Raw genomic sequence first — 25,416 nt, 5'->3', positions numbered from 1 at the left:
GTATCATCAAGAAGAAAGCAAGAGGATTTATATAGTGGCATACCTGATCAAACTTCTTCTGCTTTTTCTCCAAGTTGGAAACAATTTGGCGCTGATGATCAAGGTCCACTATTAAGTCATCAAGCTCCTGCTGAAGACGGTTCTTGGTCTTCTCCAACTTATCATACGCCATTGCCTTTTCTTCAAGACGCTGGCTCAGAAGTTCCATGTCCTTCAGTAGTTTCTTCTTGTTCTCCTCCAATCCTTCAATAGTCCCCAAGTCATCATCAACCTTCTTTTTGGCATCAGCGAGCTGAGTTTAATGAGCAACAGAAAATCACATCGTTATGACCTTTCTGTGTTTGGCAAAGAGACAGACATGCATTGTGCAGGTGGAAGTTGGCTTGTTTTCCATTGAGATGGCAAGGTTCTCACTGCAAAGCTGTGTGCAGGTGAGGGCTTACACACAAGGGCAGCAGATGCCTAGGCTAGAACCAGATAGCATGGAGAAACATTCCTTCTTTCAGGTCAGTTGCCACCTGCAGTAGTACAGACTACCTGCACATTTGTTTTTACTGCAGTGTGAACTAGATCAATTTTTACTGAATTTATTGTATTTAATTGGTGGGAATACACCCCCCGCCAAAGCAACTGCATCCACTATCCAAGCTAACAGGTAAAAAGACTGGTATAAACTTGAAATGCTTTGCAAGAAATCAGGAGCGGTGCACCTTGCCAAAAGTTCATAGCTCCCGACGTTTCCCTGCTTCGGTACTTGAGATACAGTAACGAAGAGTTGGAAAAAGCCAATTCAGTTTAAACTAGTCTAAGACAAACCTGCCTGGAATAAAAACACAGAGATGCGCAATTGCCCGTGTATTCCATGACTTCTCACCTGAGACTGCAGAGTCAACACCTGTTTCTCCAAATTCTTCCTGGCTTCCTCCTCTTCCTCCTGCTGCTCCTGCAGATTGTTCTTCTCTTCCTCCAACTGTCGAATCCTGCTACTCAAGTTCAGTTTCTGGCGAGTCTCCTCTTGCAACAGCTCCTGTTGTGGGAATGAAAAACACACTCATGTTTATCACTTGTCCTGAGAGAATCTGAACTTAGCCTGACGCAGTGGTGTTCAGTATGGAATGGGGATATTTACAGGGCTGGGTAAGGATGTCAAGTTTATGCTGGGGTGATCTGAAAGCATTAACTCATTGTTATACAATTTGGTAATGAGATGCATCATTACAGATCTAAAAGCAGTTGACTGGTCCCAGCCAAAAAGAGCCCTCCGTTAAAATGAAGAAATAGCCCGGCATCTTATTGTCAGGGAACAGGATGAGACTGCTGCCATTAGGAAAATGACATTAATTGCACAACAGGAAAAGGGCACTTCAGAATTGCCAGAGCTGGTCAAGCATTACAGTGGAAACTGGGCGATGCTATCACTGCAGCGTTACCCATCATGCTCCTCAGAAACAAGTGTAAGCATCAAAAGAACATAGGCAATCCTGTACCATAAAGTGTCCAAAGTTGTGTTAAAGGTTTGAACAAATCCTTGCAAGGGAATCCATTATTTTAAATGTGAGCATGCAATTAAAAACCTTGTCTTGTTCATCTTCAGCACAACTCTTGAGACAGAATACCTTTATTTCCACTGTGCAGATAAGGAATGAACCAAGAACAACAAAGGGTGCTGCTCCATGTTCTAGATCTGTAAACACTTGGGGTCACCTGCTCAGAAATGCTTGTGCCTTAACTTAACAGGCATGTAGGTTCACAGGAGTCGTATTATCTGTACTACAGCAGCCGCCGTTCTAACAGCTGCATGGAGGCCCAGCTTGGCTTCCCTCTTATTAGCATTCCAGCTTGCCGTGAACACCTTTCCATTTTGCAGGGCATTCATAGCTGGAATTAATTTGCTTCTCTTCTTCTGCTTTTATGTATAATGACTGATTTATACTCAGGGCAGCATTTGCTTGTGCCCTTCCATGAACAGGAGTCCTTTCATCTTGTGGAGGTCCCCATTAATGAAAGAGGAGGGGAGGCAACTTTCACCAATTCCCACTGCAGCTTTTATCCACATTGTTCTAGAGGACTCCAATATGTCGGAGCAAATTTCGGCAGGGTGAGCAGCTGCAAAAAAAGCCTCCCCTCCTCTTCGGTTAGCTGAGGTGTCCACTGGATCAAAATTTCTTAGATGAGCAGGAGAGCACAACTAGAACCAGCCCCTTGTACTTCCATTTTAATTTTTGCTTGGCTTATATATAGGGTTTTTGCTGACTTATGGGAGAATAGAATGGCAGAAAAGAATTTCAAACAAACGTGCATTCTAGAATTTTAGACATACCTGTGTATCTTGTAGCTGAGACTCCAAACTGGCAGCATCTTTGGCAAATTTAATGCCTTTTTTCTCTGCTTCTTCCAGGAGACTTGAGACGCTCTCCAGCTCATTCTGTAAAGCAAAGGAATCTAGAGGTAATGTACTCACATCTTGCTTGTGAGAAAATGTGTTTTTCCAAAGCGACTTCCTCAGTATAGGATATTCATAACAGTATTCATCTAAGGCAATATTTGAAATATCTATGTTCTGATGTCTCATTGCTATGTCTGTGACTATTTACATGAGACTTCGCTTTAGAACATGCAGTAGATTTGAGAAACTTCAATGGAACTAAGGAGAATCTTGCTATTTGTTTCCTCCATGACATTGACAAGTACTTTGATAAGAGCAACTGCATTCTATTGATTCCAAAAGTAGCCCAAGTGGACCCATTTGCAAGACATTTGTTTTGCAGCTACTTTAGAAATGCAGTTGAATACTCCACCTTTTAGGCATGCTTGCTTCAGGTTCTGTAAGATTATCACTACTGCCCTATGTCAAACAGAGCTAACAGAACTCCTATCGGGTTCTAGTTCTCTGACCTGACCCGATCTAATCTAATCTAGTATGGTAAACTGGAATTGGCTGGAAAACAGTATTTCAGTTCTCTTTGCGTGACTGGGCAGTTGTGTATTACATGAGTGAAGCTTTTTTACAGCTTCAAAATAAAGTGGCAGTTGAAAGGCTCGAACTTTATTTAGAAGTTTGACCCTGTGCACATTTTTACTGTAGAATTTTCTTGAAGCAGCTTAGACTGCAAAGTAAATAAAATAAAATACTGTCCTTTAACACTTCCAATATATTTCATGATAAGTCCTAAAGTGTTATGATAAACTGTAAGAGAATTTTAAAACTATTCTCCTCCGCCTATTGCAGCAGTTTCTGAGTGGTACAGATTTTCCCCAAAGTATTCTACACCCGTGAACCATCTCGCTGACATTTTTACTGCTCATTATGTTGGTTATATACTAAATGGCCGGAAAGGATGCAAGGCCCTGGAGAATAGTCCTGACCCAAGGCCTACATTTCTTATGAACTTTTGAATACTTTTATTGAAAACGTCCACAAAAAGTTTCAACAATCTGTAGTGAGCAGAATGAGGAGTAATTTTCACTCTGATGTTTTAAGTAACTTTCTCAAAATTCAAAATGTTTCTCTGAGCGGGATGTGGCTTGCATGGGGGAAAATGGGCACTTCAAGACAGGGGAAATGGTACAAGAGCTCTATAAACAGTCTCCTTGTCACAAGAGGAACAGTAACGTTGCATTTTTCAGGTGCTTAAAACTATTTCAACTTTCAAGAACCATATCAATGCAAAGCAGAAGCTTTGCATGTGCTCACCAAAGGATAACTAGTGCAACACAAAGTATTACCAGCAGCAGCTCCTGTCCTATTATCTGACATTAATGCCACACCATTTTTTCAAAATACTACATCTGTATCAAGCAGGAGCATTTTAGAAGGATGTTCACTAAATTGTGTAGTCTGATCAAGAGTTCGTGAGAAAAAGCTAAAGAATCGCCCATCCAAATCTTTACCTGCAGTTTGCTTGATTTTTCTGTAAGTTCTGTCCTCAGCCTCTCTCCTTCTGCAACCTTGGCCAGCAATTCCTGTACCTGCCCATCCAGCTTCTTCCTCTTGTGCTCCGATTCAGATCTAACCTGCTGCAACACCTTCACCTCGCAGGCCAGCTCCTTGTTATCTGTTTCCAAGCACTGCTTATTCTTTTCAAGATTTGATTTGAACTAGAAGCAAAAGAAAGGTAATCACACTTCACCTGCAATATAAATCTAGGCTTCACCTGTGGTGAAAATCTTTTTTTCTAGATTCAGACTAAAATTCACTGGCTTCTTCATTTGAGGAACCACAAGTTTGGCCATCTGATTTGAATTCTTAGCTGCTTCAAGTTCCATATGAATTTGTTTTTGAAACCGAACAGCTTTAGATATTGCATTGCAACACAACTGTAACACTTTACTGCGGAAGAGTCTACAAATGCATGAATTTGACACGAACGTGTATGCTACCGGCTACAGTCATAACAGTGGTTGCAACAATGGTTATGTGAGCAATTAAATCATAAAAGTGTGGCCTCATTTGCCAGAAATGTTGTGATATACCTAGGGTGGAGCAGGAGCTGCCACTGTAAACCACAATTCCACAGGGGATGCAAGAGGACCCAAATCTTAACACTTTATAATTTTTAGGTGCATATCTGTGAACAACACCCATATTGAGCAAAGTCAAATGAGCTTGCATTTCTGAGATAGGTAGCAAAGACTACCGCATTTTCATCCTTAATCTGTTGGACGTTTATCTACTGTCCTGTTCAAAACTGCTGATAGGTTGGTTAAAAAAATGCAAGATCAACTGACTTAAGTAGACAAATGGCAGCAGTATCTACTGTGCAGTTATATTGTGAAAGAAGAGTATTAACATCTGTTCGAATGTATTATTTAATATATGACTATCCTGCCCTCCTTCAACTGAACCCAACAGAGTATATACGAAGGGCTCTGAGGCAGTCTCCCGTGCATTCAAGTGCATCTTCCACTCACTCGTTTGGCCTGTTCAAGCTGTTCCGAGAGCTCTTCCAAGGCTGTTGCATGCCTCTGCCTAATATCCTGAATTTGGGCTTCGTGGTTCTTTGTTTCTTCTTCAAGTGCTTTCTTCAGTTCAGCAACTTCCTGCTCACGCTTTGTCCTAAGGAATACCCAGCAAGACAAGATCTGAAGGTCTGAGCAGCTTCTACCACAGTGTTTATTTTCCAATGATTTTTGCCTCTATGCAAATTTAAGATAGTTTTCAGAAACAAGCAATCTACCAGCATTGCCCAGAAGTAGTAGTAAGAAGAATCCAGTTTGGATAGAATAACCAAGTTTTAGTTTTAGTTTTTATTCCCCAAAGGCAGATTTCTGTAGCAAGGGAGAGCCGCCACCATTTAAATGTTACAAAAAACACCAAACTGGAGATTAATCTGTGTCAGAAGACATGAGGCAGTCCTAAGTTTATTAAAATATAAGGAGTGCTGAGTTACTTTTGGAAACTCTTCTTGTGTGAGAATTTTTACACAGATGTAAGTCATTAATGTTGCTTTGATTGAACAAAAGTTTCAACTATGCTCTGCCCTCGTTACATCTTCCAGAGAGTTGTAGCCAGCACTTCAGATTTACCAGAGTAGGGCTTGTTCTTTATGAGGAATCAAAGCATTATGAACACATTCCTTGTTATGTATCTAGTCTTCTACTAACCTGAGCTCTTGTTGAGCTGCTGTGGTATCCAAGGTATCTTCCAGCTCAGTCTTCAGTGCCTCCAGCTCCTCACTTAGATCTCTCTTCTGCTTTTCGGCCTTGTTTCGTGAAGCCTTTTCTGATTCAAGGTCCTCCTGCAGTTCTGCAATTTGAGCCTGAAGTTCTCGTATTAATTTCAGCGCATTGTTCTTCTGCACGGCTTCCTCATCCCCTCTGGAAACACAACACAATTTCTAGAATAAGAATGAAGCTCGGGTTCCAGGCTTTGCAAAAAGCCTATTCAAATGTTGGGAGTGCAAGTAAGAGTTCTAGACTTCCACAAGAAAACTTATCAGTGAAGAGCAATTTGGCAGTGTACTGGATTCTGTCTACCTAGTCGCAGATGGAGATCTAATAAGAGGTGGAAATCAAATGTCACTCCTTGACATGTGCAGAGGCCCACTGCTGCTCCTGATTTTTATTTTATTTTTTCCTTGTCATGAAAGGAAATTGGTGATGCTCAGAAAAAAACACATGTGATAGAAGAAGAGTTTGGATTTGATATCCCGCTTTATCACTACCCGAAGGAGTCTCAAAGCGGCTAATATTCTCCTTACCTTCCTCCCCCATAACAAACACTCTGTGAGGTGAGTGGGGCTGAGAGACTTCAAAGAAGTGTGACTAGCCCAAGGTCACCCAGCAGCTGCATGTGGAGGAGCGGAGAAGCGAACCCGGTTCCCCAGATTACGAGTCTACTGCTCTTAACCACTACTGGGATGGGCTGTGGAGTGTGCAATTTACACGGCACCCCAGCACCAACAAAGCAGAAATATGTAGTAATAGCTTAATAGCACCCTACAATACCAAATAACCTGGCACTATCTTTGCATATTCTACCTGGCAAGAGCAGCCTGCAGCTCCTCTTCTTTCTTGGCAAGCTGGATTTTTAGCTCCTCAATCTGGGCTTGCAGCTCTGCAATTTGGTCCTGTAGATCAGTTGTTTCTCCATCAAGTTTCCTTTTAGCTTTTTCCAGTTCTTGACGAGTCTTTTCTTCTTTTTTCAAGCGCTCTTTAGGAGACACAATCATGGTAAGTGGGGAATTTTTGTCTACTAAACACTATCTTATGAGAGCATGCCAAGGATGAACTTGCTAAAAATGAAGGTAACCAAATGGCTAATTCAAGATTTAGGGGCACAGAGTTGCATCAATCCCAAGTGAAAATGCCAGAATTCAGTGCACACATTTAGAGCATCTAACTTACAGATCACTACCACAGGACAGAGCTCCTCGAAATCATCATGTTTCAAATAGCATTCTGTTTGAACACTTCCAACATGAAGAACGATGCAGTCTGGGTTTAAAATCAGTGTTGTAAGAACATAAATGAACCCTAGAGAGGAACAGTGATGTTTCATTTCTTATCTGATTAATTTCTGCTATCTTCCAAGGCAACAAAATTGGGACTAGAACAACTCTGTATGTCACTTATGTAATAATGACTACTGATGTTTTTATCACAATGATGGGACTGCCATTTGACTTTTCTGTGCCAGGAACCAAGATATCCTGGGCTACTTATCTCTAGAACCTGGAAGGTAGACTTCTTAAGGAAAGGAACTTATCCCCACAAAGTCCTCAAACTATTACCAAAATCACGACTTGATGAAAATACAAATCAAGGTGTTTAGTAAGGAAGCCTAATTGTTCTCTGACAAGCGCAGAGGTTCACCAGCTAAGAAACAGAACTTGACCAGCCCTGGGAGACCATGATTAGAACCCTCTTGTCCAAAAGCTCCAGAAAAAAACATCAATTTATTCCACAGTAACTTCTAAGGTAGTTAAGCCTATGTGTGCACCTGCATTTGTGCAGACAAGAAAAAGAGCACTTGGCTGAGGCAATAACTTCGCAGGGAATAGAAGGATCTTAAATGACAACCTGATGCATTTTGAGTTTGATGCATTATGCAGTTCATTAAGGAATATTTAGTTTATAAAAAGTTTCTACTCTGAAACATGATTGCATAGCTTGTGCATAAAAGGGTTCTCTGTGCTTTCCTTTGATCTCTGGAGCCTATAAAAGAGACTCTTGCAGGCAGCTAGCTCTAGCTTCTGGAAAGCACAGCAGACAAGTTTCCATCCGTATCAAATAAAAGGAAATATTTGCTGGTAAGAAGTTGACTATAGAAATCTGGCTAGAAGCCGCTGAAGAATTTTTGGAGTATCCAGAAGTACTCTACAATTATTGGTTGTAAAAATCCTATAGAAAACTGAAAAGTATTTGGAACCTCTTTAGTACCTCTGTTGGATATTTAGAGCACTACTGAAAAGTAAGTCTCCCGAGGAGCTTGTCTGAAATATGTAGTCAATGGCTGATGGTCACAGAAGAGGCCGAGGTGGAAAATGTGCCAATTTCCTGTTGGGTGAGATTGTGTTGGGGATGGAATCTCCTCACTCAGTCTCAAAAAGATGACTAACAACTCCTGCCTGTTGATTGTTCCTGGTAGAGGCAAAACAAAACCTTCAGTGCATTAAGATAAGCTTCTGGTCCTCAACTAAAGATCTCATGGAAAGTCTACTTCCCAAGCAGAGGGACGAAATAGAAACTGGGAGAGATCCATCTCTTAAGTTAAGCCAGGATCTTGGGAGGCTAACTATAGGATTTCTGCTGCCTCAGAGGAGAAAAACAATAAGGAAGACACTTTGGGAAACTGTAAAAATGCATTCTCTTCCATTTTGGACTGTCAATGAAGTGGTATATGGTGACACCTTTATGCTTTCTTCCAGTATCAGGTTACTAAGTGTAAGGAAAGGCTATGACTAGCTTAAGAAATTGCAAGATGAACTTCAAAAATATGGCAGATGTCAGTTGCAATCCTTATTATTCAATTTCAGCCTATCTAGCTAAATGTCAGAACTGTAATACTTTCAGAATCAAGTCAGGTGGCCACAGCACTGTAGGCAGAAACTATTCCCAAATTAGGACACAAAAATAAGTAAATGTGTATGGAAAGTCAGAATTCTATGATGTATGCGTTTTACAGCCAAAAATTATTGCACATCTAAATCCAAGAAGGGGGTTGCGTATACTGTTGATATTGCAAATGTAACACTGCAAATATTTCATGGTATTTCTTCTCAAAACATAATCCATCAGCAAATGCCAAGAGCAGAAGGGGGAATTTTTATAAACAGAACATTGGGATAAAGAAAAATAACTCTATTTTGAAGCAAGTTGAGATAGCAAAAATAAATGCTAAGAACTTCCAGAAAGTATTCTAATGTGCAGCATAAACAGTGATGTTAAAAAAAATGCAGAGAGAGAAAGAGAGAGAGAGAGAGGGTGGGAGGGAGAGAGAAGTCAGTGAAATTTGGAAGGCAACTTGGAGTAAGGGGGGGGGGTATGAAGACTGGAATGCCCCAGTGAGAGAAGGGATCCTGTTCTTGTTGGTTTGGCTCTGGTCTCCCAGTAGGAGAAAGAAGGAAGTTCTATAAGTAACAGTATACTGTACATAGGAGTGAAATTTGCTTTGGTGATGCCAGGTGCCTAGATATTTGCACTAACATATAACAATCTAGGAATGCAGAAGTTGGTACAAAACAAAGACATTCTCCTCTTTTGTCATTCCATAGGGCCAACACAGCAACACCCAATTCCTATGAATAAGATTCAATATTTTCCAGTAATGAAGACATGCTGCTTTCTTTCTTTCTTTTTTTTTAAAGATCCAATTAACATAGACAAAAGTCAGATTAAGAATATGCCCAACGGCCAGAATAGCTATTAAGAAAACACAAATGAACATTTGAACACATTTTTTTGCATTTGCAATGCTGAAAGCAAACTGCTAACCTAAATAGTTTTCTTTGTGCTAACATTCGTAATAATGAAATACTCAGATACCAAGAGATGCAAGTCCAAATATTTGAAAATCTGTATTTACCCTGATTAATTCATTAACTTATTTGTTACAACTGGGATTAGCATGCTGGCCCACTGACCGGTCAAATGTTGTCCACTGACCTCCTATTTGACCAAATACTGCCAAATATTTCATGAAGGGGAATATGACACTGGAGAGGTCGCAGCTTAGCTTTTCCATTTAGTATCAGCAGTAACAGAGAATGAAGACTGCTTGCCCCTTCACCCTGCAGTAGTCAGGAGCATACTGCTGACATACCGATTCAGATAGAAGAAAAAGGCAGGGGAAACAGGTAACCAAATAACTAGCCTGCTTTCAATTCAGCACACTTGTCTTTAAAAACCAACTTGTGTTCAACAGCTGCTTTAAAAAAAATACTTTAAAAATGTAAAGCAGATGAAAATGTGTTTGTCATCAGGAGTTGTTTGTCATCAGAAGCCCTTCCCCCTTAAAGGAACAAAAATGGTATGACATAATTTGTGACATAGCACTTTCTGAAAAACTGACCCAGAAACTAAATACGGATAGTGGGGAGGGGGGAGCAGGGAGACTTTCATAGCAGACTGGTGGCCATTCATTCAGCACACGAACAACAACTCTACAGGACAAACTGCACCTGCTGCATTCCACAATGTATGTATGTATTTAGCGTTCTCTTTCATATTGATATTAGCAAATTTTCAGCCTCTTTCCACTTCAGTGCTTGCATGAACTATGGATCTGAACTATGCCTTTGAGTTCTGGAAAAGGAGGGGGGAATATTCAGTTTGTAATTCTTGTTCTCGTTTCACTATATTTTTTTATTTTATTTTTTAAGAAAGTAGCCCTCCTGAGAGTCCCTCTGCCATATGAAGTTTGCCTTCCCTGTTTGACATTTGCCTGTTTTCTTGGTTGGGGCCCTTTGTATATTAAATGCCCTCCCCATGGAAACCTGCCTGGCACCAGACCTGTTTCTTTTAAATCCCAGGTGAAGACCTTTTTATCTGCCTAGGCATTCCAAAACGTGTTGAAGCTGGTTTCTGAAGGCTGTTTCATGGTTTGTGTAGGATTTTGTTGATTTGTTTATTTTATACTGAGTTTTATTGTATTTGGGTGGTGGTGGTGATTGTAAACATGTACATGGGAGCAGACAGACCATAGGTCAAATTGTAAATTGACTGATTTTATTTAGTAATGAGCCAGTTGATTAAAATATCATTGCTCCAACAGTTAGTGCTTTAAAAATACTCGATCAAACAAATATTTTCTGACCAAATGCCCAATCCTAATAGCTGCCAAACTGACACTGTGGAAGACTATTATTGTACCTCTGGTCCCAGAAAATGATACACGTAAAGGCAGTGATAAGCTTGTTTTTCGTTCATTGTTAGCATACTTTTGACTTTTACTGAGAGTCCCTTCATATGGCAAATCTTGAAATTGCTAACCTTCCAGATCTGTGATCATCATTTCCTGCTTGTTCTTGAGTTTAGCTAAGTTTTTGGCCTTTTCTTCTTCTTCAGCCAGCTGTGAAGTACACTCTGCAATTCTATCCTCCATTAATTTCTTTTCCTAATTGAGAAAAAGAAAGCAACTTTTAGGTAGTGCATATATGGGCTCAGAGCAATAGACATGGGTCCTGCAGATACAGCTTGAGGCTGCATGAATGATACGACAGGACAGGACAATTCCATTGCCCCTCTGTATTTTACTGAACCTCCTAAGATTTTAAAGCAAAATGTGCAGGGCAAGCTGAAAAGAAGCCTTGTTACTTAATTACTTCCAGATAATTAAAACATGGGGCTCATCCAGATATATTTAGTAGAGGGCACAACAGAAATCATCTGGTTCAGGACATATCATTCCCCAGGGATGAGGGGGAAATGTTTTTAATGGTTCAAATAGGGGAGAAGTAGTAGAGTGAGAGCTCCCTAGGGTAAACATATGCCAAATGTATTTGGAGAAGGATGCTGTGTACAGGGGTTTACACTGAGTTTCTGAGCCAGGATGGGCCAGCTGGAATGGTGGACTGAGAGAGCACCATTGGGGGGCAGTGGACGCAAACTCCAAGGACAAGGAAGGGTGTACTGGAGGTGGGGTTGCTCTGGACATCATAAAGTTCAACAAGCTACAATTCTCAAAACGGGCAGACTTCTCCACAGAACCGTTGTGGGTGGAGATACTGGGTCAGGGGAAATTTAGTACTTGAAGAGACGTGCTGTCACCCTCCTGACCAAAATGCTCATGGTGATTTTGAGATGGGAGAATGAAATCTAGGAGGCATCTGAAATAGGAAGTGTAGAAACCAGTGACTAACTACCCACATGCATGTTCAGGTCACAATGAATAGCACTAGCGCCATACAAATAGAAACAGGTCCCCAAATGCAGGTTGGGATTGAAGGTGGGACCTGGGCTTGGAAAGGCTGAAGAATGCTACTCTAGAAGATGACCATTAAATCAAAGCTATCTTTCACAGAATGAACAGCAAAGCCCACCCTTTTTGCATGACTTATGACATCACTGCATGATAGCAGCACAACACATGACAAGAGTTTGCTCTATTGCGGGGGGGGGGGCAGGGAAGGTCCTAAATCCAGCAACAAACAGATGCCAATTAGTCTCTGGGTTACAAGATTGAGGAGCCACAAGATGGCTCCCACAGCAGTCACTTTTCACGCATTGCACTATTGTTTCCACATTCACAAGTTCTAAAGGAGTGTGTCACAATTTGCTCTCACCTTAAGAAATTTGGAATTTTGGTCCTCCAACAGTAAGATCTCTTCTTCCATCTTTTTTATTTTGGCTTCAGCTGTTACCTTCTCCAGCTGCAACTTCTGCCGAGCACCTTCTTCCTCATCGAGCTGCTCCTCTAAGTCCTTAAAAAACAGAAAGCTCAACTCAGCTATATTATAACTTGCCCCCAGTTTTCACGTGGTCTCACCAAAGATAAGTCAATGTACCAAAATTTAGACTTATTTTCCAATCATCCTACCATCAGCACATCAAGAGATACCTGTATGTGCGCCTGCATTTTCTTCTTTTCATTCTGTAGCACTTGGTTCCTTTCTTCCTCCTCTTCCACCCTGGATTCTAAATCATGCAGAATTTCTTCTAACTCTTGCTTCTTTGAAGCCAGACGGGCTCTCATCTCTTCAGCTTCAGCGAAGAGTTCTGTCTCTGCTTGCAACTGCTCTGCAAGAATGTTTTTCTCTTCCAACAGCTGCAAATTCAGTAGGAAAGTACTGTCAATCCTCCTTCAATATATTGTCAAAAACAACCATTTCATAGTTACAGGAGCATCGTGCATAGCTCACCCAGTCCTAAAAGTTACTGAAAGAACAAGCATGCACAGACAACCACAGTTACCAGAAGGAAAGACTTTTGAATGATGCTATTTGCTGCAATCTTCTGTCTATTCCTCCAGTTGTTCTCAAGGATGGAACCAAGAAGGAATAAACTAACAAGAGGGAACAAATATATTCTTTATCTAGCCCAGGCTCCTGTTCACTATACCAGCCCTCCAACTATTTTTGCCATCAGTAGCCATATACGTAGAGAGAAACTATACAGGGAGGGTGTGTGTATGCATACAGGGGTATACTTTGGTCTTTCAAATTTCAGTGGCTCCCTGTGCAAGGCCAAAATTCAGTGTCCCCTGCCTCTCACCTATGTCATAGTTGCAAGACCCCTTGCAGCTCCATGCCCAGTGTGGGGGAACCAGTTACACTGCCCTAAATCTGCCTCTGATTATATGAATATATCCAGAAAAGATTGAGTTCAATTTCAAAAGCGATCCACTGTGCAGCTTCACACCCCTTCTCCAGGCCAGTCATTAAAATGTATTTGATATAACTCCTTGCGTGTTTATTTGATCACACAATATGCTTTCTATTCCTACACAAACTAGGAATAGAGTTAAGATGTTAGTTTTGCCTAGGTAGATAATAAAGTCATACATGCTATTAGAATAAGGTTGACTTTGTGCCTAGGTCAGATTGTGTATACAAACCTGTTGATGTTTCCTTTCCATCTCCTCAAGTTCTGCTTCTACCTTTGTCTGTTTCTCCTTCACCTTCAGAAGCTCCTCATCCTTAGCCTGAAGTTCTTCCTCCTGGCGAGTAACTTGAAGCAGGGGCTTCACCTGCAAAGTATGACACAAGAGGCATGCCACTTTTGTGCTGCTGAAAATTCCTAACCACCACCACCACCACCGACCTTTGTGGACAACCTACCTTTGTGAACACTCTCCACCACTGCCAATGCCGCAGCTTCAAATAGGCAGCACAATTTCTCTGCAGGACTTTCAATGCACTCAGCTGCTGCTGTTTCTTAGCAAAAGCCCTGAACACAAACCAAGGTTTTCCATTTCAGTTGGGAATGTTTGCATTTTAACAGCCACATCAAAGCATTTCCAAAGCCATATTCAAGTGCAAGGGGGCAATACTCATGCTTTGTTTTTTTTATCCTGGCAATAAATTTATTCCATTAGACTGCTTCTCAAGCCTTTTAGCAGTGAAATAACCATGCATCTGTCTGTAAATTCAGTGCTTTTCATTAAGCTAACTGAACATTTCCACAAAATCTGCACTTCAAATATAAGAGCCTGCCAAGATTACTATAAACACTTACTTTCTGGCAAGGTATCCCCTGCAGACTGCCTGGAAGAAGATGATGATGTCTGTGATCTTCAGATCTCTTTCTTCCTCTAGGTGTGCCAGAACACCAGCTCGGAAAAAAATCTTGCTCTGTCCAATTCTATACAAGTTGGGGTCCAGCTCTAATGCTCTGATCTGCACAAATACCCAAGACCCATTTGTTTCAAAATTTAAAAGGCAAAGAAGATAATGTTTTTTAGCAATGTTAGATTGCTACTGAATGACTTACCATGCGTTCACAAGCCTGCTTCCCATCCATAAATCCCTTAGGAATTGCATTAGGAGTCAGGATCTCATATCTACCAATCAATAAGAAAACAACCAGTTAAGCTCTGATCAGAATGTACAGGCACCAATTTTCATTTAATCCCCGTGCTACGCTTGACTAATGACAGAAAGTTATGTTGAGGGGGAAGACTGGGTTTAACCACCTGATATGATGTAGCTCTGAACATGCATTCTGGAGTAAAAGCCAAATCTAGTTATTATAGTACCTCTGTCTAAATTCTTGGAACACTATCCTGTTTGGAAATCCTTGCCGACAAATCCTTATTCCTTCCAAGACACCGTTGCAGCGAAGCTGATCTAGAACGAGGTGCGGATCCAGCTTTCCAGCCTAAAGGCAGAGGAGAAGCTCTGTTACAGGACAGTACTAGCAGCTCCTTGTAATCATCCTTCTGGCTTTTAGCTCCTTGTAATCATCCTTCTGGCTTTTAGCCTTACCTAGTTAAAGAAACTAACCACTCACAAGGATTAAGTGGGGTTCTGAATACTTGTGCAAAACATGAAATCCAAACCCTATCATGTCAACAAATACATCAAATGTCAATAGTATTGCTGGAGATTCATTCCCCGTGTCTGCAGTCATGGGATTGTTGTCTATCACATGACGGTGTATGTTTTCATTCCACAGTGTGGGAAGTGACGGAGACAAGATGTTTTGTGTTACTGTGTTCTGTGAAGTGAGACTATTGTCCTTTGTTCTCTCTCTCTATTGTCTGATGAAAAAGAGGATGGAGCTAAGTCAGAATGCTGCGAGTGTATTATATGTAAATAAACGTAGATTAGCCAAAATGCTGAGCTATTGAGTTCTGTTACACAAACTGCGAATACTCTGCAGATCCCTAAGTGTGCTAATGCCTTTTGGCATTAGTCGCTGTGATGTTCAGGTTGGGGAAACCTTTTGAAGCTCCCGAACGATCGACCAGGAGGGAGAGAACATGCCAGTTGGGCATGTGTCTCTACCAGGGTCCTACTTGAGAGTAGGTCGCTCCTAACAAGTATTAGCGACTGGGAAGGGAAAATCAGAAGCATCTTATAACGTTTGAAATGAACACATACCCTCTTTTCATGGTTTGGAATGATGCAGCGGACAAAATTTGGGTTAGTATTTCGCAGCGTGGCCATCAGTTTGGTGAGGGACTCCTTGTATAGCTGCCCCACGGTACGGAACATGCCCTTCTTGGTCTTGTAAGTCGAGCCAAACGCCGTCTCTGTTATCCCAGTGACTTGATCCAGACCCACAATGCGGTCCACTGCAGGCAACAAGAACACTGAATTAAGCGGATTCGGGAAACAGAGCAGCGCACGAGAGATAAAAGGTTCGACAAATGCTCTGCGTGACAAACGGTGGAAGGTGCTGCCTACTATGGCAAAGCAATCTACGTACATATGGAAGCAGCAGGATTGAAAGCAACACACCAGGCAGAACATTGTAGCTTTTGCCATTATGCACTACAAAGCACAAGTCACGGCTTTATGCACCAAAAGCCATTCCCTTTTCATACGTAAAAGGAATTTTAGACCAAGAAGCCGCAAATAATGCGAGTGAATATGTGGGAAGGTTTACAATAGAGCCAAAAAATGCAAATGACATGTATCAAACTTCGCTAGGAGCAAACCATGATCAGCCTGCCAACAACTTTTGCTTAACTTGAAGAAAACATGGAATAATATTCCCACAGAAAATGGGGGGGGGGGGGAGAATAATTAGGCTATTTTGTTTCACCACTGACATTCCCTTTACCACATTGTATGAAGTGCAATTCTGTGGGTATGTCATAGTAAATAGTACACCTGAGATATCCACTGTGTATGTGACAATGATAAAGCTTCTGTAAAGCTCTTTACTTTTTTTGAGGAACGGAAGGGAAAGTATTTTCTATATTGTTTTCCTCTATGGATTATATAAATAAACCAAACTCTAAAGGCATGAGGAACCAAGCACACATTTGGACCAGGAGGACAGGGGGTGGAGATGTTATTTTTTTGGTCAGTTAGCAAAAGAGAAATGTAAATAAACAAATCTCAGGACAGCCACAGTACTGGGTATTCCTAGGAAACAACACATTAAAATCTTCAACCTAAGATCTTGCTAATTAGCCTAGTCATTGCACCAGTAATCTAACATCTTCTTCCCAGTTAGACCAACAGTGCCTCAGCCTTAAATGTTGAAATTCATACTAGGTTCAGGGAGTCCTTTCCACTGTGTCCCTAGACAAATAAAAATTTAAACAACCTGGACATGTTGCTGAGTGGCACTTCATAGTACTTTGAAGTTCAAGAATCTATCCTGCAGCTAAAACCACTGCCATGTCTACTTCAATTAAGTATGCATAAAATTACATCACAGTATTTACTAATGAGAGAGCAATGCATGCTGCATCCTCCAATGAAGGAAGAGCCAAACAGTAACCAATCCCCCAAGTTTAAGTGAATATGGGCCATATTCTTAAGTATTTGCACAATCATATATTTCACAAAATACATTTTTTTTCTATCAGGAGTAGAAATCAGTCCCCTCTAGCGATCAAGGAAGCAGTGCACGAGAGCAGATTCACTCAGGAAAAAGCAACATGCTTCATTTTGAAACTACATCAATATGATTAACTTAGATACACCCATGGAGATACATAAATTCCCTGCTTATGTATTTTAGCTTACAACAAAAGCACAATCAGACACATAACATTTGGAATGGTGGCAGTAAAAATCTAATAAAATGCCAAAGCAGGCTCCATAAAATACTTTTAGTGAAAAACAAAGCAGCTTTAAAGTCTACCAAAATAAATACAGTTTTGCTAATGGGGTAATCTTATAGGTTTACTCAGAAGTAAATTCCACTGCGATCAACTGGGCTTAGTTCCTTGTAAGTCTGCTTAGGAGCGCAGCCTAACTGATATTTGCTTCAAGTTTAGAAGTGCTCCTGCAGATTAATGGGCAGCATATACCCCTGGCAGAATTTGTTTACTTGGCCCAAGTACTGACGGACTTCCCTCATAAGCTATCATTCAAAATATAGGCATTTAATAGCAATGATACTAATTTTGAACAGCTTCTGAAGTAATAAACATTCAACATGCCATTTAATGCCAGCGCAGCAAGTTGTATAAAGAAAACTTGCTTTGACTGCAATTTTTTTAAAAAAAAATTGTATACAGACAATAACATGTACAAATCATACCGAACCAGAGTACCGATACTCCTAATTTCAAATACCTAAAATCATCGGGGTATGTTGGAGAAGCAAGCCTGTGTTTCAAAATGCAGCTACTCACTTGCAAAGCTTCTAGAAGTGCAGTACAAAAAAATGAGACTCTATGTATGCAGCAGCAACTAAATAGGTATGTGCACAAGAACATTTGCCTTGTGGAGGTAACGCTAAGGTTAGGATGAAATGAAAGTTCATGCTTGCCTAACAAGCAAAAAAATGTTTTTCCTACAGATTCAGGTCCTGCTTTTAGGAGGCCTATGTTATTATTTTTGTTTTTCATTCATTCACCTGGTGTATCAGGAAGACCAGTAACATTGTCATAGAAAGAAGCTCTCTGAATAATGTCAATCTCTATGGCACAGAAACGGCAAGAACAAAGAGCAGATACACAAGACAGTCTAGTTAGTAAAGAGAAGACAATTTTGAATTGCAAGCAAGCTTTAACAAAGTGCATAACAGGTTGCTGTGGTGTAATGATGGATCTTCAGCAGAGTGTGTTGATTTCAGGGCCCAAACAGTGAACATAAAGGCAGGTTGTCAGACTATAGATTTACAAGGAAACATGATAGTGATTCCATATTTCACAACAAGGAACTGTTTACTGAAAAAATGTTCTGAAATGGAACAATTGTTGTGTTCATGCATACTTTGGGGCTGGTCTGTTTAATAGAGAAACCAGTGCATTTTTTCCTTAAAAATGTTTAGGGGTACTCTCATTTTCCTACTCATATTGAAATACTGCTCCTCAATGAGGCTAAACTTAGATTCACAAAATGTTTAGGAGTATGCGTACCCCTGTATACCCCCAGAAAAAAGCACTGAGAGAAACTATGTATGGACTGTGAAGCAATAAGCCCACAGGCACACCTTCTACTAAGTTTACAACTTAACTGATGACAGATGTGGAAACGCCCCCTTCTCACAATCCACGCACGGTCCCTGCTCCAAGGCATTTACAATATTCCCAGATGGGCGTTTATCATAGTCATTACACATTCTTGAAACCTGGCTCCATAAAACCTCAAAAGCATTTCTTCGGTCTTCAGCATGTTTACTTTGCTTCACTAAAGTTGACCTCAGCGAGGAAATAAAACTGCTAATATTGCGCCTTTGTATAAGTCTATGATGGGCCACACTTGTATAGTGCAGCTGGTAACTATATCTTTTAAAAAGGTTGTTTGTAGACCTGAAAATGATGCAGAACAATGGCAACCAAATTTACCAGAGGCCTGAAGCATGTCCCCTACATAAGGAAAGCTGACCATCTTGATTTGTTGCTAATTTTGCTAGCAGGCTAGGTTTAAGGTTCCTGTGTTAGTTCACAAAGCCAAAATCAACTTGGGTCCGAAGTACCTCAATGACCATCTGGTCCCTTATACACCACCTCACTCCCTGAGATCCTGGTGGTTCCTCACAGGCCTTAGGTTTGATAGGCCTTCATTACAGGCCTGTAGGGGTTTGGCAGGGACCAGCTCTCCCCTTCTTTGAGAAACCCCTTGAAAGCCGTATTTTCTGGACAGGCCTTCCCAATATGCATTTATTTTTCAAACCAACCAGTATCTATTGATGTTTTAAATTATGTTTTATAGATGTTTCTAGATTTTATATGCTGTCAGCTGCCTTGATATATTTTATGTATCTGTAGAAAATGCACTATCTAAGCACCCAGGAATCTGCTGGTTGTCAGATGCCTTGGAAGTGCTGCTCAAGGGGCTTTGCAAGCACTTTTGGAAGGAAAACAATACGCTGCTTTTAGATGGAGCATTCTTTTTTTCCCCCCTTTCCAAGGAACAGGTACAGAGTTCCCACCAATCAGGTGATCTGCAGTATCTCCAAACTTGCTTGATTGGTTGAATAATCTATCATTGCAGAAAGCCGACTTTGGGAGTCTGATGACAGTCAATAGTTGGGAAGTCCAAACCTCTGTGGGGCTTCAAAGCACCGTGCAGGGCTATTTGCTAGCCCTATGTGGTACTTTGAAGTCCCAATGTGCTGCAGATCCTTATCTCCCCAAGATAAATTTGACAGGTGGGAATGCCATCAGGTGATTGACAGGTAGATGGCGCAGTTACTGGCGAGCAATAGCCATAAAAGGCTTTTGCCCTTATGTCTGGTTTGTGCTTTCCCATAGGCATCTGTTTGGTCACTATGGAACACAGGGATCCAGGATTAAGAGTGTCTTTTGGTGTAATCCATCAGTTCTCTTCCTAAATTAAGTTAATGCGAAGCTAAAAGTTAAGCAGGCGTTAAAAGCATACTAAATTATAACACCGTCTTGGAAGCACTCCAAGCAATGCAACCAAGTTTTAAGAAGTGTTTTTGGTTAAGGAAGCTTATGTTCCACCATACCAGGCAAACAGAAAATTAACAATGCAAGAAAAAGACTTAATGTACTATTATGATACAATATTTAAGAGCTATTTAAACTTTGATTATTCAAAATTCTTAGTTTACTGTCCTGTTTTACCAGTGTACCCATTGCTGATAACTAAAACAGCAGCTTCAGAACTTTTAGCTGTCATAAAAGGTTGAGAGTCGTTTAGTCACAACAGAGACTTTCAAACTATCCTAAATGACTATGAAAAGAGTCTACTCAAAACACACTTGCAGCTAAGTAGCTTGATGTATGGAAGTGCAATCAGCCCATAATGACACATGTGCAAGTAAATTAATTGATACTGCAGCGGCACTTCAAACCCTCCTGCTGCCACTGCTGGCAGGAGTATCAAAGGAATTGCACTAACCCATAAAGGATTCATGTGTAAGCTTTGCAGAGAAGGCCCCAACTCACCCACCAGGATTTACCAGCTCATCTTATATAGATTAGGAGCAGATTCTTACCATCCTTCCAAAGCTCTGCCACAAATTTGTCTGAAGACTGGTGTAGAAGCGTAGCCACGTTGTCATTCAAAGGGTCCATATTTTTCATAAGCCACTCATCTGCCTTGTAGTCCACCTGGAATTAAGCAAGTGGGGTAAACAGCAAATACTGTCAACCTTCCCAACCTGTTTTTTCTTTTTAAGGGAAGATGAGACGCATCTCCTCATATGTGATTGACACTTAAGCAGTGCTGAAATTGTGAAGAACCTCTGCACACACTTACTGAACTCCCTTTTCAGACTAACACTGAATGTACCACACTGTCAAGGGTGTATAGATAGCAGGCACAACTCCTCCGTCGCACTGAATGCATGAGGCGGGTTGTCTGAACAGGGTTTTTATGTGTACAGTGGATCCACTTAACATGATACTTTCCAGACTGTCCCTCTGCTGCAAGTGACCCTTAAGTCTTTCAAACTCATTTTAGAGATGACAGCTTCCCAATGTTTACATGGCGGTAGGCTACTATTGAGAAAACGCCTCCCCTCCCCACCACCAATTGTAGGGCTATTATCATTTAAAAAAAATTTTTTTTTTTTAATTTCTTGAATTATCCCACCCTTCCACCCAAAGGTGCTCAGAGAGGCATTTGGAGTCCTGGGCAGTGCCTCACTGATGGATATGACTTTGTTCCTTGAGCCTTCAAAAGTTCAGGCTGACATTAACCCGGAAGTAACTGCAAAGGTGGCTGAGTTTTTGTCAATAGTATCTCTTAAAGAGTGGTGAATGGCACAATTTAGAAGGAAGAAACTCCTCGTTATTACATATTTTACATGGCTGTTTATTTGTATATAGTTTAAAATTTTATACAGTGGCACCTCGGGTTACATACGCTTCAGGTTACAGACTCCACTAACCCAGAAATAGTACCTCGGGTTAAGAACTTTGCTTCAGGATGAGAACAGAAATCGTGCTCCGGCAGCGCGGCGGCAGCAGGAGGCCCCATTAGCTAAAGTGGTGCTTCAGGTTAAGAACAGTTTCAGTTTAAGAACGGACCTCCAGAACGAATTAAGTACTTAACCAGAGGTCCGTTCTTAACCTGAAACTGTTCTTAACCTGAAGCACTTTAGCTAATGGGGCCTCCTGCTGCCGCTGCGCCACCAGAGCCCAATTTCTGTTCTTATCCTGAAGCAAAGTTCTTAACCTGAAGCACTATTTCTGGGTTAGCGGAGTGTGAAACCTGAAGCGCATGTAACCTGAAGCACATGTAACCCAAGGTACCACTGTACTGCAGCATGTGAAGTATCTTGCATGGAATCAAAATGGGCACCAGAGTTTGGAAGCAACATATTTCACTCTCCAATCCTACCCGATGACCAGACTCAGGAGGCCAAACTTATTCTCAAATAGCAAGATACACAGGCTCCTGCAGCCTCTCAGAAGTCCCACAAATGGGACACACTGATAAATGCTGAAGAAATCATATAGCATTTCAGGCTTACCCTTCCTGCATAATGAATGATGCAGAAGTCTGCCTTGTCCTTCAGCTGCCGAGGCTTTTGGAATTTGGAATGGGTTCCTTGTTCCTGGACCAGTTTTTCCACAAATGTCTTGTCAGTTGCCTTGGGGAACCAGCACTCTTCATCCAGAAGAGCAAGTACACCAGGGGGGTTGGCCTAGCAAGGATTAGTACATAAATAAATGTTTTATTACCAGAATCTATTCTGTTCTCACCTCCCCTCATTTGATATTCCTTTCACCGTACAGTTGCACCTGAGCAACACAGCCGAAGCAGAGCACGTGCTTATGCAAAAATAAGATCCATATTCGCATTTCAACGGGAGATACAAGTGGACATATGTGACTAATGGCAATGGATTCCCCCCAAGTCAGTTGATTTTGAAATCAGATACAAGAAGGGAACAAGATACAAGCATATCAAGAATTCTAAAGCATCAAGTTCAACCAACTTGATGCTTTGCCTCACAGGATGTCTCATAGCAACACAGAGCTACCTGAAATGTAATCAAAATTATGAGAACCAAAGTAAGAGCTATTAAAGGTACAGGACGAGAAATAGGAAAAGAAACAGAGCTCAGTGATATATACACTGAAAGTCAGGGTTCCCTACCCTTCAGTTAGCTCACAAAATAATGTGTGACATAAGCAAGCCTAGAGTACATTTGGGCATGTTCCAAGTTACCAGCGCCTTGTTAATCAGATCCAGTGAGGCATGTATTGCCTGTAAGAACATCATTCTGAATTTCAGTTCATAACACATTTTTCTAGCAGGGTTTTGTTTATTATAAATGTGCTTTTTAAGTCACCTGGTCAGTTTTTAATTAGAAAAGCAGAATAATAATGCCACAAATGCAAATCAGGAGGGTAGCACTTGCTGGATTTGTCTACAGGCACACTTTACAGAAATGTATCTTGATTCAACACTTAAATCCCGGACAAGCCCCTCTAGAAAAACAAAAAGCAAAACTTGGATCGGTAAGGTGTATGGAATGATTTACATCAAAGAGAGATCTCGGCTGAGAAAGCTATGAGCTGTTAAAAGGACAAGGATGAGAACTTACAGGTCTTTCAATTAAATCAATACAGGGTTGCAGATCCAGTCCAAAGTCAATAAAGTTCCACTCTATGCCCTCCCTCTGATACTCCTCCTGCTCCAAGATAAACATGGTGTGGTTGAATAACTGCTGCAGCTTCTCATTGGTATAGTTGATGCAAAGTTGCTCAAAGGAATTCAGCTAGGGGAAAATATCAAGAAAGTTAACTTTTTAGAGTTTTACAGCTTTTGTATTGGTTATACTACAATGTAAGTTTTGCAGGGCAAACCATTTAACAAGCAACTGGCCAAACGTGCAGAGTTTTGCACGTGATTCTATGATAGCAAGGAAATAAGGCAGACGTGCTAATCTCTTACACAGAAACCCCATCTCATTCAGAGCTTACCAAGACTGCTTAAAAGTCAGGAAAAGCCACTGAAAAATGTGGACACGTGTAGAGTAGAATCTTATCCATGAACTTTCAATATTGCAGTTTGGAGCTACCAGATCCATTGCAATGCTATTTTATATATGTTACAAAAATCTCTCAATCTAGTAAGTACTGGAAATTTCTTTCATTTGTCTAAATACCTCAAAGATTTCAAATCCGGCAATATCCAGGATTCCGATGAAAGAAGCTCCCTGTCGCTTGGTCCTATCCAGAGCTTTGTTAATGCGGTGAACAAGCCAGCGGAAAAGGCGTTCGTAGGTGGCTTTCGCCAATGCCTCCACAGCAAAGTCTGCCTGAAAATTTGAAAGAAAATTTGGAAGAAGTTGTAAGAAAATAGAAACTATTAAGTTTAGCACAGTTACTATTTCTAATAGAAAGATAATGAACATGCTATTTCCTAGGTATATTTATTTTGTTTATATCCCACCCTTCATCCCAAAGGAGTATAAATGTCATATTCTAATTAAGATCTAAGCTTGAATGTTGTACCACTTAAGATACAGAAGGCCAGCTATTATGTGGCTTTCTAGTTTTCCTACAGACACACACATATCAAACTGTATCTCACTGATCAACCACTGCACCCAGCGTACTGATGCTCAGTGTAATTGTCTCCTTATTTGGAACTCCAATGCTGAAGCTCAACCGAGAGGCATTGATGGGGGTCCAGGCACTTTTGAAATGCCAGAACTAACTTGTCAGCAGTTTTTGGGCTCCAGGTGAAACCTGAGGCCTCATATGCAGTCTTACTATAGCACACAGGATACTTAACCACCCCTCAGGGCAAAGAGAAATGGTGAGAATGTTTGCTGGCCGGAAACTGGTGGCTACTTTGGGTGGAATAAGGTTCAACATTTTGCACCACAAAGCTTACTTGTTCTTTGGTTTGTGCTTTCTGGACGTAGTCCCTGCCAACTTTAATGCGTGGCGTGAGTATTGCTCGAGTAAATTCCATTACATTCATCCCCAACAGGTGGCAGAGTTTCTGTGCAACTACAAATACAAACAATGCGATCAGTTACCAGAACCTCAACAACTGGTTTTAACACTAAATAGGTGTCCCCAAAAAGTATTTCCCACAGTTCCTAATGTTAAGGAACCCCTTCCAAGTCAACTTGTTCGACAATGTACTCCCTGTGTATTGCAAAGGACTCCAGTGAATGTTCTAGGTTGCCAACTCACTTCATATAGGCATAATGAGCCTTTGTACTACCCTACATGAACCAAGCGTACACCCTAGCACACATTCAGCCACTGCCCTGCAGCTACATGCTGCAGGGGAACGCTGGCAATGGTGGGCAAATTGACCTTCAAGGAAGTTTTTCCACCATTACTGATTCTATCAATGAGGAATCTCAGCATTTCTCAGAACACCATTTGAAAATCACTCAAGGAGTAACACCAGTACAGTCGTACCTTGGATCCCAAATGCCTTGGTACTTGTCCGTTTTGGCTCCCGAACGCCGCAAACCCGAAAGTGAGTGTTCCGATTTGTGAATACTCTTTGGAATGTGAACGTCCGGCAGGGCTTCCGATTGGCTGCAGGAGCTTACTGCAGCCAATCGGAAGCCACGCCTTCGTTTCCAAATGTTTTGTAAGTCAAAAGGACTTCTGGAACGGATTCCGTTCAACTTCCAAGGTACCACTGTACTTCACATTAATGAAAGGTAGGGCAATAAGTAAGCTCTGCAACTCAACAAGTGAAGCCTTCCAAACAACCAATGCAATAAGTTCTTAATTCTAGCATTCATTCACCAGGAACGTGTGCCTGGGTTTGCGTATAATAAAACTCTGTGTTAGCATATAATAAAACTATCACTGAAACTCTGTAGATTCAGGAAATACATGTTACATATAGCTGTGCTTCATACATGTCACAGCATACATTTAACCAGTATTAAATCAGCACTCGGGGGTGGGGATAATGAACCCACTCTGATGACAAAGGCAGTGAC

General features: G+C 41.1%; 1 protein-coding gene across 5 annotated transcripts in view; it reads right to left on the bottom strand.

Annotated features, from left to right (window-relative positions):
• The window catches only part of MYH10 (myosin heavy chain 10), a 71,108-nt gene that overhangs the window by 9,483 nt on the left and 36,209 nt on the right, over positions 1-25,416 (bottom strand). For all 5 annotated transcript variants that reach the window (XM_083725775.1, XM_083725772.1, XM_083725773.1 and 2 more), the window contains 21 exons: positions 24,336-24,454; positions 23,602-23,754; positions 23,038-23,211; positions 21,958-22,131; positions 20,476-20,590; positions 15,483-15,676; positions 14,636-14,757; positions 14,371-14,440; positions 14,116-14,276; positions 13,719-13,827; positions 13,496-13,627; positions 12,500-12,706; positions 12,225-12,362; positions 10,933-11,056; positions 6,481-6,652; positions 5,605-5,817; positions 4,912-5,056; positions 3,892-4,098; positions 2,321-2,425; positions 875-1,027; positions 44-292 (listed from right to left, as the gene is read on the bottom strand). In XM_083725775.1, coding sequence (XP_083581901.1) covers positions 44-292; positions 875-1,027; positions 2,321-2,425; positions 3,892-4,098; positions 4,912-5,056; positions 5,605-5,817; positions 6,481-6,652; positions 10,933-11,056; positions 12,225-12,362; positions 12,500-12,706; positions 13,496-13,627; positions 13,719-13,827; positions 14,116-14,276; positions 14,371-14,440; positions 14,636-14,757; positions 15,483-15,676; positions 20,476-20,590; positions 21,958-22,131; positions 23,038-23,211; positions 23,602-23,754; positions 24,336-24,454 — 3,236 coding nt within the window. The remainder of the gene's footprint in view (positions 1-43; positions 293-874; positions 1,028-2,320; positions 2,426-3,891; positions 4,099-4,911; positions 5,057-5,604; positions 5,818-6,480; positions 6,653-10,932; positions 11,057-12,224; positions 12,363-12,499; positions 12,707-13,495; positions 13,628-13,718; positions 13,828-14,115; positions 14,277-14,370; positions 14,441-14,635; positions 14,758-15,482; positions 15,677-20,475; positions 20,591-21,957; positions 22,132-23,037; positions 23,212-23,601; positions 23,755-24,335; positions 24,455-25,416) is intronic.

Source organism: Podarcis gaigeae (assembly GCF_964106915.1).
Source record: "Podarcis gaigeae genome assembly, chromosome: 2".
In the NCBI taxonomy this organism is placed as follows: Eukaryota; Metazoa; Chordata; class Lepidosauria; order Squamata; family Lacertidae; genus Podarcis; species Podarcis gaigeae.
The sequence above is the reverse complement of the archived record's forward strand: the minus strand, read 5'-3'. Positions and strand labels throughout refer to the sequence as shown.